The 17,867-nt window shown below is 40.9% G+C and overlaps 1 protein-coding gene across 1 annotated transcript in view; it reads left to right on the forward strand.

The window, feature by feature from the left end:
* Positions 1-1,328: 1,328 nt before the first annotated feature.
* Positions 1,329-17,867, forward strand: part of tmtc2b (transmembrane O-mannosyltransferase targeting cadherins 2b) — a 101,248-nt gene continuing 84,709 nt past the window's right edge. The window contains exon 1 of the mRNA XM_034141149.1: positions 1,329-1,702. Coding sequence (XP_033997040.1) covers positions 1,620-1,702 — 83 coding nt within the window. The 5' untranslated portion in view covers positions 1,329-1,619. The remainder of the gene's footprint in view (positions 1,703-17,867) is intronic.

Genomic DNA, 17,867 nt, shown 5'->3' on the forward strand with positions numbered 1-17,867 from the left:
TAATAACCAGACATTGCTGTTTCTCATCACCGTGTTATTTTACTCTATGATTGTTTTAAGTGCGTAATTATGGAATGTTTAGACAATGATTGGATCATTTTCGAAACTGTTGTTTTTATTTAAGAACAATGCATTTAGTTGTGCAACATAAAGTAAATGTGAGTTCGCCCTCTACTGGTCACTGTGGGACCGAATATAATGTAAACTCATTTTTGAGCCTGGGTCTAAATCAACAGCAATATAAAGTAGATACCGTAAAGCCACTTAGGAGATTTTTAGTTAAGGAAAAAGCTTTTTCCCTTTATGATTTAGAGAACCAGCCTTTTTATTCTAAGTGGCCTCTACTGTGACATAATCTAGTCAATGGACTGACAAAAGTGGACTCACTAAGCTATTATTTCTACTGAAAGCAGACCATTACTTACCTGAATGAAGATTTTAATAAATAACAAAGCTTTTGTCAAAGTCAAAGTGAATACTGTTCACACAATGTTCCTTTTACAGCTGCTGTTTTCTGCAGGTGTGATCACTTATGTTAAGATTATGTAAACCAGATCAGTAAAACAACGTTTTTTTACTTACACTGAAGCTTGCCCAAAACAATGGATGATTTCAAAGCAATGCTGATTTATCCCCTTATCCAGTGGAAGGGGCAATGCGCAGGCGCTCTAGATCTAACCACATGCGTTTGGATAACATATTGATCAATTGATCAAAATGTACCAGAGACACAAGATTAGGAACGGAAATGGAACATATTTATTTCACTATAAGAGCACAACATGAATTAAACAGCAGTGAAACTGTATAGAAGCTGTTATGTAAAGTAACATATCGAAATCTTATTGTATGTATGCCTACTTTAATTTCTGGATTTATTTAGAATATAAAAACATTATATTTCATTTTTGCTGCATTACATTTAATGATGTAATATCATATATGATGGCTGTTTAAAATAGGCAGGACCGTTATATATTTATGTACAAATTGCATTTTTTGTAGTCCTTTATGACTGAAGTAATGGGAAAGATGCATGCAGTCGTGGAAAAACAATGTTGACTATTATTTATTTCAGTTATAGTTAAGGATAGGATTTCTTACTCTTTTATCAGCTTTTGTACCACTATCCTGTCAATAAAACTGTGACTTTAGCAGAACGCTTTATTTTTGAAAGTACAACCGGAAGTTGTAGACGTCATTATGGCTGACTTGGCGCGGTCTCCTCCCGACGCTCCCCCAGCAGCGGCCGCTGAGCATCAGAGTACGGACCCTCCTCTGTGTCTGAAGGCGTGCGGTTCGCTGTCACACATTCACTTCAACGCTGCTCGTGTTTTATTTCCTGCCCAACTCCCAGACGGCGGGATAAAAAGCTCTGCAGCTCACACCCAACATGGGTTAGGAAGAAAGCGACCTATGGATTACCCACTTTGTGCACTTCACCGAGGATGATGGGGGGACACACGGACTTGTTTTCGCAGAGATATCCTGACAAAGACGGGGACTGAGAGGGACTAAAGCTCGCCACTTCCCTCTGCCTCGCTTTGCAGCTTTGTTTATTTTTTTCCTGTTTTTCTATCATTTTTTTTTATTTCCACGCGTGTGAGCGAGACAGAGAAATGTTTGCAGAATTGCTGTGCAGCGCCGTGGCTCTGGTCCTGTATGTCAACACTCTGGGCGCCGATTTCTGCTACGATGACAGGTACTTTAGTGAATGAATGACACCAAGCCCCATGTTACTAACGTCACTGTGTCCACTTCCTGCCCTCACCTGTAGTTTATTCATTCTGGCACATGACAAATGATGGGCTCCATTCATTATGTTGCCACAACTCTGAATTAGCAGCATTTCAATGCATTAGCAACACTGGAAGTTACCTCCTGTCAGCTTTTTCATTAGCAGTAAGCTTTCAAAAAAAATCCGAATGTATCAATGGAGCTTGGCGCTTTATAGACCTTTATAAAGTTTGAAATGCCACACTTGGTATCCTTACTTATCTTTATTAGCTACTGTTATACATCTCTGTTTCATGTCTAAAGACAGAGAGTAACTATACAGTATTTCACACTTCCAATGGCATTCCTATCATGTTTCTGCAGCATTCTTTCTGTAAAATCTTTCTAGCATCACTATAGTTTTCCATAGGATGAACATCAGCAAGCAGGCATTGTGCTTCAGTCTCCAGAGTCTGGACTTGCTCTTTAAGTTTTGAGTTGTGCTGAGGAAATAATTGATCTCTGGAGGAAAAACATGCCTTCTCAGCCCACAGCAGGAGTCCTTACCCAATGAGCAGACTGCTGAAACGTTGAGCAAAGTATTTTATTATTCATTTACTTAAAAACAGGCTCTGGTTTGTCACCCTCCACTGGAAAGCATCAGTTTGAGAAGGCGAGCTCGGTGCCTGGGTTCAGCCGGGTGATGCATTACTCATAGCTGGCCATTTGATATTTGATGGCTGAATGGTTGTCAGTGCCTCAGGCGCATTTATGCACCATCCATGCCTTGATGTAGGTCAGAGACATCATCCCTTCCCTGCTATCACTGTGTTGCATCTGGCTATCATTTCATGGATTTCTCTAGGGCTGCAACTCAAGATAATTGTCTATTTTCTCAGCTAATTGATTAGTTGTTTGGGTAACATAATGTCAGAAAAGTTTGAAAATATTTGATTATTGTTACCAAAACTAAAGCTGACAACCTCAAATGTCTCGAATGCTCGCAACTCATTATTTAAAAAAGAAATCGAATTCAGAAAATGTTGACTTTTTTCTTCTTAAAGATTACTCAATTCAGATTATAAAAATGCTTTTATATATAAGGGATTATATAATCATTTTATAGTTGACAACTAATCAATTAATTAACAAGTTTGATTAATCAGCTCATATTATTATTATTATTATTATTATTATATTTGTAGATATTAAGAATATGCACCTGTTTTAACAGAATAGCATACAGTTCACAGTCCTCCTCTATGTGCTTTGCCCCTGCAGTGTGTGTGTTTGCATAACAGGTGCTGCTTTTGAAACACACCCAGAGGTTCCAGCTTAGTGAACAAACACAACATTAACACCCTCCAAATCCACTGCTGCTGTACGTTCTCTACAAGTCGCTCTTTATTTAAGAAAACTTCCTGCCTAAAACATCCCAAAGGCCTTTTTTGGTACTGAAAGTCTGATACTGTCCTTGTGGAGTGGCTGTTTTGTTATGTTCAGGTGATTTGGGCCACTCTTGTGTAAGAAAGATGGTGTTCTGTGTCCATAAAGCTGTCAGGGAGTGGCAGTGCTACCTCAGCTGCTGCTGTGTGTGGCTGGCTGCTGAAGAGAGTTTTTAAATGCAAGACAGAAAGCCTAACCCTGATTATTCTATGAAGAGATGTTAACATAATGTAATTTATTACCACGTGAGTTTTGCTCCAAGTTATTGCACATGAATTCATAGTTCTGCAAGCCAGGCAGACTCTCTCTATTCTGTCTCTGACATGTTTTTCATTGCAGGCGATCTGTCATCCAGCCTTATCTGCTTTTAACACCATGTGTTTGGTTCAAGGCTTGCAATTAGCAGCCGTCTCCTGTCCCCTTTGGGCTCCACTGGGGGAAGAGAGGGAGTGAGGGAGATAGAGGAAGGGAGGGTGCGACAGCGATATATATATATATATATATATATTTAATTTTGGTGAGGGAAAAACAGACTGATCTAACTTGCTGATGCTGTGCTTGTGTGGAAGAAATAGCTGACACGGTGATGGTAAAGAGGCTGTCATGATGGAAAATACCTAATGTGTGTAGCTTGTCGGCAGGATTTACTTTCAACTGCAAGTGTAAAAGTAATTTATGGATCATTTAGATAAAGGTTTTCCAAATTCAGCATAACAGAATGCTAAATAAATGCTAAAAAAAATATTGATGTGTTGTTTTGCATGCATTTTAAAAGTAAACTCCGGCTTTCTATCGAATGTTTATGATAAATAGTAGCAGAAGAATTAAATATGGATATTTTGTCACAGTGCAACATACATTTCTCCCTTTTTGCTTCTGACTGTGAAACCAATGCAGTGATTTAAGGAATCTAAAAGTGTTCTGTGTGTACGGGTGCGTGTGAAAAGGCTAGGAGCTAGAGAGCTGGCATAAGAGACACCTGAGGATTTGCGATCGATTGGCTGGTATGGCAGTAGAATACGTAATGATGCTTTTCCTCTCTGTATTCCTGTCATGAGTATTGAAAGTGTTTGAGAAAAATAGAATAAAAACTATTTATGGGCACCTTGTCTTCTCGGTCACTTCTTATCAGTAGTTACACATTAATTTGAGCAAACTTTACGCATTCCAAACATAGCAACCAAGGCGGTCATTACTTCACAGTTAAAGGAAAAAAAGGTACATGTGTAGGAAATGTTATCCTCCAGGCTGTAAAAAAAGAAAAATCCCTTACATGCATTTTTTGGTCCCCGCAGTCAGTCAGTCAGTCACAGACCCTCCCTTGTTAAAAACTACAGTCTGAAAGAGTGGCCTGTCCCTGGGGAGCTTTTCCTCTCCCTCCCCTGGACACACTCATCATTAGCACATCTAATGCAGCTTTGACACCTGCACTGGAAAATGGGAATCATACGTCATGTAAGGCCATATCTCTGCTGCTATAATCTACAGTTAGGGCTGAGTGAAGGAATGGGAGGGATAAATGTCAGAGGAGAGATACTGGTGCAATATTGTGTAAATTGCCCTAAGCCTACACGCTAGAAACCTAAAAGTAAAAACTGGTGAAGGCATTAGTGTGTTTTTAACTTGATTGCAGATGGCAACATTTATTTTTTTGAATGAAAAGAGCTTCTCTGCCACAGCAGGTTATTCAAGGTGAGCAATCTGAGTCAAAAAGGCATGAAATCACTGTGCTCTTTTCAAGGTATGTTTCAGTCAAACGCAATTCGTTCATGGATTACCCGTCCCGGTCAGGAGCTTGACGGATGTGATGAACTGCACCCAGCTCATTTTTCTGGTGTTACGCTGATGCAGGTCATGCTGAAGGACGCTGCCTTCCTGGGTATGGAGAGCATAATGATTTATAGCGCTCAGACAGTTGGTCAAGGCGCTTCGTTGCTCTGCCCCACGCCCCTGAAAGCTTCATTAGAGAAGACAGGATTAAGTGCCAAAAAGAAAGCTTCACGCTAATGCGGTTTGATGCGATCTTCTAGTCGATGACGGCAAAGAAGCCACAAAGTGCTATGAGCGGTGACTCATGTTTTTAATGATCATACCAAGAAATAAAACCAACAGCTGTGAATATTTGTTGTTATTTTTTGTACATTCTTTCCTTCATTGTATCGAAACATTTTTATAATGTATTGTATGCACAGACATATAGAAGCAGACTGTGCTTCACTTCAAGTATTACGACCATGTGGTGTTTTTCCACCGTCTTCATAGAGCCTTGGTTGTGGCCCTTGAAGTGGTAGCCAGCCTGTGTGGGCCTACCTGGGCCTGACATTGACTTTGGCGCTGTCCGTACCCATGGCTGCCTCTACCTTGGCACAGTGTGTCAGAGCACTGACCTGGAACCCTGTACTGTAGGATGGGCTGTTAGCGGTTATGTTGAAGGCCCAAGGGCGGCAACCCAGCGGTTTGAGTATCTCTCTTTCCTCCCCAGTCAGGCTCTCTCTGTCTGCTCCCTGTAATTACTGTCCCGCCTGCAGAGCGAGACTCACGACATGGTTTGGTAGATGTAGCTGCACCACTTTCTCTCTTTCTCTGTCTGCCTTCCCTTCAACAACCCCCAAAGCCTTTCAGTCCTCCGGCTCCCATCAACCAACAACTGCCTCCAGATGGTCCCGTTTGGTGAGCAGTTTAGGGTTTTTCTCCCTTCTGCAGTTTGAAGGGCAAGGTTTGTGTTGCGATGTTGTGTGTTGCTTGGAGTTGCTAGGATGGATACATCAAAGTGCCCATTGACTAGACAGTGCGTAACAGAGTCAGTGAAGATGGCGTCTGAAGATGATTGATTTTTTTTTTTAAGTGGCTATAACATAATTCTGATTTATAGCATCTTTCAGTTAATTGATTCGCTTTTAAGTCCAAAAAATATTGTTTTGATTCACTTTAACCACAAACATAGCGTTTTTCCATCTAAAACATGATGTTGTTGTTGCGTAAAAGTTCTAAAAACCCATTGCACACTATTCCCCATGCTACCAAACAGCAAACAGACACGGATAGCTTGTGAACAAACATTTTTGGCTGCACCCAAGTGACTTTTAAAGTGTCTTATTGCAGGTTTAGTAGGGGTGTAACGGTTCACAAACATTTCGGTTCGGTACGTATACCTCGGTTTTTAGGTCACGGTTCGGTCCTTTTTTTCGGTACAGCAGAAAAAATGATCACATAAAATATTTTTTGGGGGTTTTTAATTATTATTAAACTGTGAATAATGTATTCACTCAAATAAATACAAAATATAATAAAATAAACATTAAGGTGCAGCATTTCGATGAACTGAAATAATCTGTATTTGAACTTTACTGTAGTACTCGCAAAACATAAAATATTTGTTTTGGGTTTTTAATTATTATTAAACTGTGAATATTCACTCAAATAAATACAAAATATAATAAAATAAACATTAAGGTGCAGCATTTCGATGAACTGAAATAATCTGTACTTAAACTACTGTAATAGTTTGACATTAGGACTTGCTTGCTTGTCATTGTATTTTAATGTTTTTTTTAAGAAAGATTAACTTGTCCACATTGCTTGCCGAAAGGGCAGATCTGCTGGCACTAACAATGTATCATGCTGTGGAGAACCCCCTCTCGCTAGGGACAGAGGTAGCAGATACAGCCAAGTAGCGCCTTGCTAACATGGCGCTGAACTTTTTTGCGAGTGGTGGAGGCTTAAATGCTAGTGGGAGTTGGGTTTGCACTTCAGTCATTTTTCTTTTGGTACCGGTGATATTCACGTTCGGGTGATGCCTTTTCAAATGAGTGTGCAAGTTTGAAGTATTGCCAGCCGCGTAATCAATTTTAGTTGAACAATGCCGACAAACAGCTTTGGTTCGGTCCACCTGTCTTTGTCCGTCATCCTTGTACGTAACTGCAAAACCAAAATGTTCCCAAACCGGAGACTTCAATGATGCTGGAGGATTTTCGAGCTTAACTTTATCTGCGTTCGCCATTTCGACAGTTCCTCAAATTACTGACTACATTTTAACGCATCCCTGTGACCAGCTCTCTTAGTATGCCTCTCGTCCAATGAAATTAGTTGGTCGCTCTATGACGCGTTGAACCCAATGTGAGCAAATTACACTGAACGCTGCGACGCAGCACCTGAGATTACTTCCAAAAAGTTTTTCATGTTCTCAATTCTTTACGTTTAACGTTATATTCGTTCGGTAATCGGTACACTACACACGTGTACCGACCCGAAGGGCCCATACCGAATATTTTCGGTATGAATACGTATACCGTTACACCCCTAAGGTTTAGATATTATGATATAGAAATACAAAGACATTTTGAAAATTACTGATTACCAGTGTGGTAGTTTTTTAATAATGTGTAATGGATCTGCTGTTTATAGAGAATGCTTTAATGTTTTTGTGTTTCCTCCCATTAAATCACCAGGGAGTACACTGGTTGGCAGGAGAGATATGTGGGAGGCATCCAGCCTAATCTTCTTGGCCCGACACCTTTTCTGATAGATTTTCTCACATCTGAGAAAGACTTGTGATTTCTTATCAATGTTTACAGTTTATACACATTTACTACGCCAAATTGAGTTTGCTTACATTCCAGACTCAGCAGGTGTTGTCAACAAACTTGTACAATTAAAAAAAAAAGTGTTTTTTGTTTTTTAATTCCATTTCATTCCTTTCTTGTTTTTCCCTCATGGTTTTTATCACAGAAAAAATAACTAATCTTCAGTCTAGTCGTTTCACAGAAACGGATGAATCTGTCATTAGAATTTGTTGCTATTGTGACCACTTTTACTGGAGCTGTACCAGCTTAGAAATACAAGCTGTGTGTCTAACCACAGATCGATTGGATCTTCATTTTCCCCAGCTCTTATTTTCCAAAAGATAGCCAATAAGGGTAGGCATTGTTGATTTCACTCTTGCCACAATTGCAGGATAATCTTGCCTGGCAGAAATGCATTTGTTTCTAGAAATACCATTAATGAGGGGTTCTGATATGTTTGCGAGTTGCATCCCTTACCCACCAAACCCTACAGAATAACTTAAAGCATTGGGGTCTTGGACAGAGTGAGTTCATATTTAGGTCAATAAGAAACAGCTGACTATATATGATGCTCTCTTTTCCCCTCACTGTCATCAGGCCCAGAATAAGGCTGCTGCATCTTGGTTATTGAATTTCACCTCAAGTGTATTCAAAAAATGCTGGCCTTTGTACTGCATTCCCTGTGTTGAGGGCAGAATGGAAGAAAACTGACATACCTGCATATTTGGAAAATGTCCAACTGCGATTACATTTGAGAAAGTGTTGTATTGGTGTACTTCCAACCATGTAAAACATGTAGAAGCGCACACATTGCGGCAGAACACTGCAATCCTGTTGCACTGTGGATTTCCGTTTACCTTACTTTCCATTCTGGGTCACTAGGTTTCAGTCACTGTCAAAACACTTAAATTAGCTCCACAGACTGCTGGCAGCTGCCACTGTGTGATCTGTGTATTGGCTTGTGTGACCCCGCCAGGCTTCGGTGAACTTTCTCCTTCCTGCATCCATCATCCATCTTGCTGCTCGTCCATTTTAAAGGCTTAAGCCTTTTGTTTGTGATTCCAGTATCATACCAAGATGTCAGCATATAAAAATGAGCAGTACAGAAATGCCAAAGATATGTTAAAATAATCAATTTCAAGAAGAAGGAAGCATTATTTTGATCTTAAAGTAGTGGAACACAGAGCATGTGCAAGGCATAATACTGTCCAGAGATTCCAGACACCGTTAATTTAATCTTTATTATCATGGCTACATGATAAAAAAAAAACATGCATATTGATCAAAAATGTAGACACTTTTATTGTAGCAAGTTTATCTTGCATGATACCCGCATGAGTCTGTAGCAATATCAGTTGGTGAGTGCATCACTTGGTCCCAAATATCTCACCAGTTATCAGATCGGCTACTGCTAAACTTTTTACTGATATTCATGGTCCCCAGAGGATAAAAAATTATTTATTTGGCTTTCCATCTAGTGCCATCATTAAGTAAATACATACTTTGGTTTATGGTCAAATACCTGCAACACTAATGAAATTCCAACATGTTTAACAAGTACAGCTTTTACAGAGTTATTAGCCTAGCTGCAGGGGGGCCTTGTTTGGTTTGAATAATGAAAAGATCCTTATCCTTATCAAGGATGTTTGTGTATTTCAGAAGAAAAAAAAGCACTCTATGCTTCAACAACACACACATAAAACATCACTGTGCTCCAATCTGATTAGTTTGTGAACAGTAGCAGGTTCGAGTGCTGAGTGTGGTAGCACTACTAAGCTGCAGTCTAGGTTTTCACCTAGTCACAGTAATCCTAAATGACACTTTACACAAAGAACATGCTCATTTGATGCCACTGGACACCCAAAACCTCTAGCTCCAGATGACGTCTAGACTCTTGAGAAACTCGATACATACCTGAGTCTTAAATACCTGTGATGGTCTGATGCTGAGTTGATGTCAGAACTACTTTTGATTACTGGAGCAAACTGATGAAACTGAATATGTGTGGTAGGGGAGCCGAATCACTCCGGTGATTGCCCACTTTAGCTGATTGTCATGTGTGATAGGCTTCTGCGCCAGGTCACTATTCCCAATGTGAGATTGAAAGCTGCTCATGAGCAGTCACCATCTTTTCTTGAAAGCCCTCGCTGTGCTCGAGCACCGCCAAGGCAAGCTTCTTAAAAGCTGAATTAATCAGGCCCTAATGCTTTATAATCACCTGACTGGCATGCAGTAAGATGAGAAATGCAGCAATATGTAGATGTTGGATAAACTGCCTGGTGGTGGATTGAAGCATTAGAGATTGTCTTTGCTTCGCTCCACAAGACATCAACCTTAGTCCTTTTTGGGTATCCTCAGGGCTCCTTGCCTGTCTATTTAATTAAACCCAACGGATTATCTCTCCTAATACATCATGTGGTTATAGCAACACACACATGCACTATGCTGCACACAGACAGACAGACACGATAATAATCGCCTTAAATGGGAATAATGTTTAATACCGGACTGAATCATCCAATAAGAAAATCCCTCACATGGTCAAGGTTTCATGGCAGACGTAAAACACAGCTACTCAATAATGTGAGAAAGGCATCAAAACTGCCAAGGAATAAACTATGTGAAAAGGATGGATCAAATGTGCTGCTTGACCAACAGAATGAGATTAGTGGGATTTATAATCAAATACCCTAATGCATCTGGTGTGTCAGGTCAGTGCATTCCTGAAAACAATGGTTTGAATGTGTGTGGTAATAGGTAAGTGTCGGCTATAAGTTATGCTCCTATCATTGAACGCGGGTCTCAAATCATTTGACTCTGCCAGGCTAAGTTGTTAATGGGTCTAGACAAGGGTTTGGATTTCGAAGGGCTAATGCTGGCTGATGGCTCTTAAGCCGTGGCCACTCTCAGGCTCTTGGCCCTCTTCATATTAATGGGATTAACAGGACTGTGGAGGAGAGGGGGCACGACATGTAAGCAGAGAACCCCAAGCCATTAGAAACAAAAACTCCCCTGTCCCCCATATCCAACGGGGATGCTATAGTATGCCCTTTTCAGTGAGGAAGAGGAGAAGGCCTCTCCATCTCGGTGGCCTTATTCTCTGACAAGGACCACTGGCTCGTTACGATAAAGGTTATGACAAGAGCTGGCCAGTTCGGGGGCAATGCCTTTGTCCATTGTGAGAAGAAGGGGCTGTGTGGTCCCTCTGTTCTTCCTGGACCCAATGAAGGAGGCCATTTGTACGGAAATAGAGGGGAATTAATCCCTGGTTGTGCTGGTCTGTTGTTTATCAATGACAAAGAAGCAGGACCTCAGTGTTCTCTGTTTGGACAGAGCAGAAAACGGCTGCTGCTTTGCAGATCAGACCTGTCAGAACCAATTGGGAAAACGTATTAGGGTCGTACGTGCTGTGGTTAGGGTTGTCTAGTGTCGATACACAGGAAGGAGGGCAGAGGATTCACAGTTTATGAATATGCCAGCTCAACGGGTCAGTTCTGGGTGGCATGTGTGTTTGGCTTGGAGAGATGATGCAACAGCAATGCACTTTAGGAAATGGGGAAGGACGTGTTTAAGAGCTGGTTGCCAGGCTGGAAAACAGCCATCAGCTTTTAGTTGTCAAAGCTGGCAGAGGGGTTGCCATACTTAAATCATTTATAATTAGAGTAACTATTTTAATTATAGGCCAAAATTTAGTCAGGAAAAAGAGAAATCAACATAGGTTATTTTGAAGCACAATTTTGAGTAAATGACAGTTTCTCTGTCATTTACATTTATTTTTCACAGTACTAGCTTGGTTTGAATCAGTGCAACAGCAGCACCCATTCACCTCTATGTAGGATTTTGCACTGAGGACTTTTGACACTTTTGGCACTGTTCGTTAACCATATATTTATTGTTGAAACCTTAACAAGAAACTTGAAGGACATAGTCATTTTAAGCCAAACCATGATATTTCTCTTAACCTAACCTAGTGGTTTCTGTTTCAAAAACAAACCAAACCTATAAGCGTAGCGTCACATATGACACTTATTGATATTGAACAGTAATTTGTGGTGTCCTCCTCATGATAGTGGCGTCACAACTCTTCCATGTGTCGTTCTAATAGGCAGTTACAATCAACATTTGGAGAAGTTATTGGGACATAATCTTTTTTAGCAGTTGCAGCCAAGCCATAAACAAATAGTCTTAATCTTGAAACTCCTGTGCCAACCTGGCAAATTAATCTTAGTGGAAAAAAACCAATCCAGACTAAGAGAGCTGTACGCGGGCCATGATGATAAACTTTCTTTGAAGTGGACAATATTATCGGTTAGGTTCAGGTTCACTCCGTTAAGGACACAAGTGTTGGATTGTCTCTGACTAATGTTATTATTGCGGTTAAAGTGGTTTTCAAGTATGATTACAGTATCTGGTGTTTCCTAAGTGTGGTAAGTGAGTCAAATGCAGCACAGAAGGTCCTGTGGGCTGGCCAGTTTAGCCACTATGGGTAACCTGTCGCTCCCCTCAGGCTTGTAACACTGGGAGGCAAGAAAACATGTGCCTCTGTTTGCCTTTATTCTGTTGCTATGTTCTCACTCAAATCTCTGAGTTGAGGCATCTATGGAGTCTGAACATTATTGTGAACTTTAGACGATAGAAAGGGAACATGGAGGGATCAGTTAAGTGTGTGTTGTATTACACTTTCTTTATTGTAGACTTGTGAACAAGCTGACAGAGCAAACCTAAAACAGGGAGACTGAATTGTTGTGGCCCCCAACAGTCCCAGAAGTCGTATTCCCCTCCTCCCTCTCCCTTCCCTCACTTCCTACCTCCGACCAGACCACAGCAATGGAGGAAGCACATCTTTTCACAAGCTGCCTCTAATTGATACTGTTGAGCCCTGGGAACCCAGTGCGTGGTTTTAGTGCTCTGCGAAATGCGTGCAAAGCACAACAGCCTGCAGTATGCCACCCTCTGGGACACCACAGGTTATTTACAACCAGACGAGCAGTCTGGCCCAGGTCCTCGTATAGTTCGATTTAAGTAAGATTGAGAAAAAAAACACAATACCCACCGCACTTGGATGTGACCCCTGCCAAGTCTTTCATCAAACAGCTACACTGAGAGAGGGCAAGAGTTGAATCAGATCCGGAGCTGTAATCTCAGCCTTAGGGGGCTTTGCACTAAATGGCTGTGTGGGTTATGAAGGAATGAAACCGTTTATGTATATAAGTTTCTTCTCTCTGTGTAGGCTTTACGCTACTGTTTCTATTTATACGTTTGCTTTTCCTCACCAGATGCATCCATAGAGTGGTTTAAATGAATAATTCATTTTCGAATCAATCACGTTATGTAAGGTCCATACATTTTTTGTGTTTGGATATATTATATTTGCCATTACAAAATCCAATCAAATGCGGTGTAAATTGACTAGTTCTAATATAGCTTGTCATGGCTTGGTGAGGGAGACGAGTCTGACATCCCTCCAGATGGAGAACAGCTTGTGTTGTATTGTATTTCACGGACAGAGCCAATTCTCCCGTCCCCTCTCTTTCTCCCTGCACACTCTCCCTCTCTCTCTGTCATCCTGAATAAAATCACACTGGTGACAGATTGATGGAATCATGATGGTTTACAGGGTTGATTTCAGTGGTTTATTTTGGCAGAGCACTGACCCTTAGTATCTGTGGCCGCGGTGTTTCTCCTCATCTTTGACCTCTCGCATGTGCGACTTTCCCCTCCGGGTATTTGGCCAAGTGAGCTCTTCCTCATCGGCAGGAGATGGATACACACAATTGGCCTGAGTTTATTTATAATCTGAGGAGGAAGTTTGGTTTGGGAGAAAGTGTGCGCAACAGTTTTTCCTTTACCAGCCCCTGAGGTTTGAGGATCTGGAGAGAAGCGCTGTCAGCTACTTTGACAGAATAACGACACTCCTCAAAGGTTTTTCCCCAAAAAATAAATGTATAATCTGAGAGAGAGATTGAGGGTGTGCAAATGTAAAAAGAGCAAATCGGGCAACTAAGAATGACTGATGGCGCATTACGGTATTAGACAGAAGGCCTGAGTTTAAGTGTGACTGTGAAGCCCCATAGGCTGATCTCTTTCAGTCTGCGGGGAGCATGTGTTGTCCTGACTGTGAACTCCGGCTGCTTTAGGGTCTTGCATCATTTACCTGATGAGATGTTAAGAAGGCTCAAAACCACACCGGATCCCCCAAGCTGCTCTTCAAAAAGTGTCCGGCCTGTCCAGAAGACGCTTCTTCTCGCCACCACATGGTAGAATCATCTGTGGCTGTTTTAATTAGGAAGCTATTTAAGCGAAACCCATCCATTGCACACTGCTGACTCACAGGCTTTGTTTGCATTGGTTTGAGTGACTGCCGAGGTTCACAATGAAGACCCTCACCTTCAGACATACAAGGCTCACTGCTCCTCAAACAAACCGTCAATCAAACTGTATTTTTCTACCGAAGTAATGTAGACTATCGCAAGTCTTTTAGCCTCATGCTTAGGCTAAATGCTATATTCTCCAGAAACGAGCGCCATTATCTCAGAGAAAGACATGAGGAGAATGAAAATGGGGCGATTTATGTGTGGGAAGAGGTGAAATGATCCTACCCCACTGGAAGATTTCCATTACTTCTGTAAAGAAAAATACATTATCAGCACTAAACACTTGCGGAAATGACTTGTTCTTCCAGCCCCCACTTCTAATTCAGCACTCCTCTGAAACATTTGCTAATGCAATGTGCCCATCACTCCACTTGATTGATGGCGCTGATGACTGTGCCTCTTGACAGCTGGAGTAAAGCAGGCAGGGCCCCGGGGTACCTGCCATGTGTGCTTGTTCGATCCCTCGAGTCTCAGTCCTGCTGTTGGGAGACAATAGACCATGATTGGCGTTATGATTATTTCACCTCTTAAACCGCACGTCCCACAGCTCATATTCTAAGTCTCCTCAGGAGCTAGCATATACCACAGGCGGCTCATTCAGAGGCTATTGATTTTTAGCTTGGAACAATCCAGCATAGTTTCCCAGCGAGCACCCAGATGGCTGGCCCTTATTAGGTGAATAAGGATTTCATTAATTCCTTCCTGCAGCCGTCGCAGTGCCCATTCATTCATTAATTCATTACATATGGTAAAATTAATGACTTCTTTCCTGCAGTGTCGCAGCAGTATGCATAAGTATGTAAAATATATTCTTTGTTGGATTAGTGTCGATATGGAGTAGCATGACACATGTAAAACCCAGAAAGAAATTGTGTAATGTAAATGTTCAAATGTATGTAGGATATCATGGTGTATCTCTAACTCTACCGTTGGAGACGTTTTGACTTTATATCATGTGGATAAATCAAAGATAGGTTGTCAACATGAACAGATGAATTGGCAGTATGCACGCTGGCATGTTTGACTGCTCAATGAGCTTTTATTTTGCGGCAACCACTTGAAATTACCAAAAGATGGTTCTTTGTAAATCTAAAGAATGTACTAATGGGGAAGAATAAAAGCTGTCCAACATATCACTTTTTGGAATATGCACTGGGCTGGAGGAAGGACAACATTAGTAGGCTTTCATAGTGTACCTTTTTTGGAAATGTTTTAAAAACTAAAGTGTTTGGGTGTTTATGAAAGTCAACTATCCATGCAAAGAACAAACAAAGTTTACAGGAGCATTCATGGGTAGTTTATTATTTTTGCTCTATTTATTTATTTATTTAACACACAGCATAATCGCTGGTTCTCATTTTGGCTACGGTAATGCATTTGCTTTTTCCCAGTGTAATTGGCTGTTGTTTTCATGGGTGCTTTGTTATACAGCAAATTGCAAACTTGGCTTTCCCCCTGTGCAATTACCGTTTTCCATCTGAGAGGAATGATTTAGTTTGGTCTTCATCCTCCTCTACACAACAATACGAGGTTTTAGTTATTCAAAAATCTATATTTTTAACGGGAACAAAAATATAAGCTTCGGATCTTTGTCTTGAAAGTCATCATTATGCATATTTCTCAGACCTAATAGTTTCCCAATACATCGTCTGAGTGAGTATTTTGTTGGAAAGACACATTCACAGTTTTGTCATGATCACATCATCATCATTATGAATGATCTCATGGCATTAAGACCTCTGGTTTTCTTCAAAAGAAGAACAGGCCATGACATGTCCGGTATTTGATTGATGGAGAAAGTAGCTCTGTGACGTTTTGCTTATTTTTCCTGCAAGCCATCAGTTTTCATTTTTAATGGTGAGGCATTTCCTGTGTACAACCTATTGTCCATTTAAGTATCTTTATTATCAGGGGAAGCCTTGGCCTGTCAATGAATGGCCGTGAGTAAAACACTGTGGGAAGTGGAAAGCTGAGCTGAGCTGAAAAAAAAGCCAAATGTCCATTGACTGCTCTCCCTGGTTTTATATGTATATCACGGTTTCAGTGTTGTCCACTTTAATGAAAAACAGATTCTACATGCAGTTTTTCAGGTTTCTTCATCTTAACCCCCGGGATAATACTGTAATTATAATAACATTGGCAAAGGTACCTTAGACAACTTAACAGATGGAGGTTGCTCTGTGCTTTTCCATCCAAACTGCTGCGTCCTCAACATAGATTTGGGATTTATTAATTAAATAATCTAGAGGATTTCCCAAAAGCTTTAATTATTTGCAGATTTGTCTGATTTAGGAGGCTTTCTGCATAACCGTTGATGGACTCCCAAGGGTGAGTCAGCTGCCTCAGCAGGAGACGCCCACAGTCTAAACCAGATTAAGAGTTTAAACCTTTTAGTCCCTGGTGGAGAGGCTCTGCTAAACTTCTCCTAATGTAGATCCTTACCTTTCTATCTGCACGCAAGATGGTGCAAAAGTTGACATATTTTTCAGCACCAAAACAAAAGCTACGAAAATAAGAACCTTGAAGGCGAAGTGCATTTGATCTAGATCAGAGAATTCATCAAACCAAATTGATGATTGAGATCAAGGAGCATCAGAACTGGTCAAACATCTTGAACTTTTTTGAAAATGCGATCAAAGAATCCCTATTTCTTTTTTTTGTACCCACAGCTAAGATAAACCCCAGTTATCCTCATTGACGGTTTTCACCTCAACACAGTTCTGACAGCTCTAAACCTTGAGGTGAACGTCAGTTGCATATTAATATTAATAAACCATGTGCTGTGTACCTCAGAGTTCCCGTTAAAATATTTTTTTTGCCGGTCAAAATGTCCATTAAAGTTTAAATCTTCCGGACAAAATTTGAAAAGTGCAGGTCAAAGGTCTTCTTTGTTATTTATCGAGCTTTAAAACAAATTGATATGATTCAATATTAAACAAACTAATTATAGTAGATTAACTACATTATTCAAAAGTGTACAGCAATTTACAAAAACGCGGGAATAATAAACGGAGCGCTCTCTCCTTCTCCTGACAGCCCGTCAGTATCATGCAGCTCGCGGATCCAGTAATGAGTGACCCGACAGTCAAACTAAACGTATCTATAACTAGTTTAGGTAGTTTGAGAGGTAATTAAAATAGCTACGTGTGATGTTCTAACCTGAAGTGTGTGTTTTGCTCAGCTCACCGCTGCAGGGGATCATGCAGAGCTGCGTGTCGACTCGTCAGCAGCAGCCGATCTCTCACTCTCGTTTATGTCCATATCGATCTGATCTAGCTAGTTCTAGCTAATGATATGACTACCTGCTTATTAAAAGACACCTAAACAATAAGCGTCGCTATGCAACCGGGTGAGGCCGCAAAGTATAGCGCAGCATTATGCATTTGTTTACATGCCCACCGGAACCCCGAGGCATTACCAACAGATCAACGCACAATCAACCCATACAGGACATCTCTTTCTCCACAATAAGTGTTAGACATTAGAATTGACTATTTTTGTCTGTCACATACTCTTTTGTCTGTCACACACTGTTTTGTCTGTCACATACTATTCTTGTCTGTCACATAAGTGGCGCAACTGATGCGGTATTGCGCTAAAGGGAAATTATTTTGACCGGACATTTTGACCGGAGAGATTTAGATTTGCCGGTCTTCAGCATATTTTACCGGTCATAGTCCGGTAATTACCGGCTAACGGGAACTCTGGTGTACCTGCATGTTCATCTCTAAGCAATTTCAGATGTTTTTCGGACTATGTAGTGCGGTCG

This window comes from Trematomus bernacchii, unplaced genomic scaffold, assembly GCF_902827165.1.
Source record: "Trematomus bernacchii unplaced genomic scaffold, fTreBer1.1, whole genome shotgun sequence".
Lineage (NCBI taxonomy): Eukaryota > Metazoa > Chordata > Actinopteri > Perciformes > Nototheniidae > Trematomus > Trematomus bernacchii.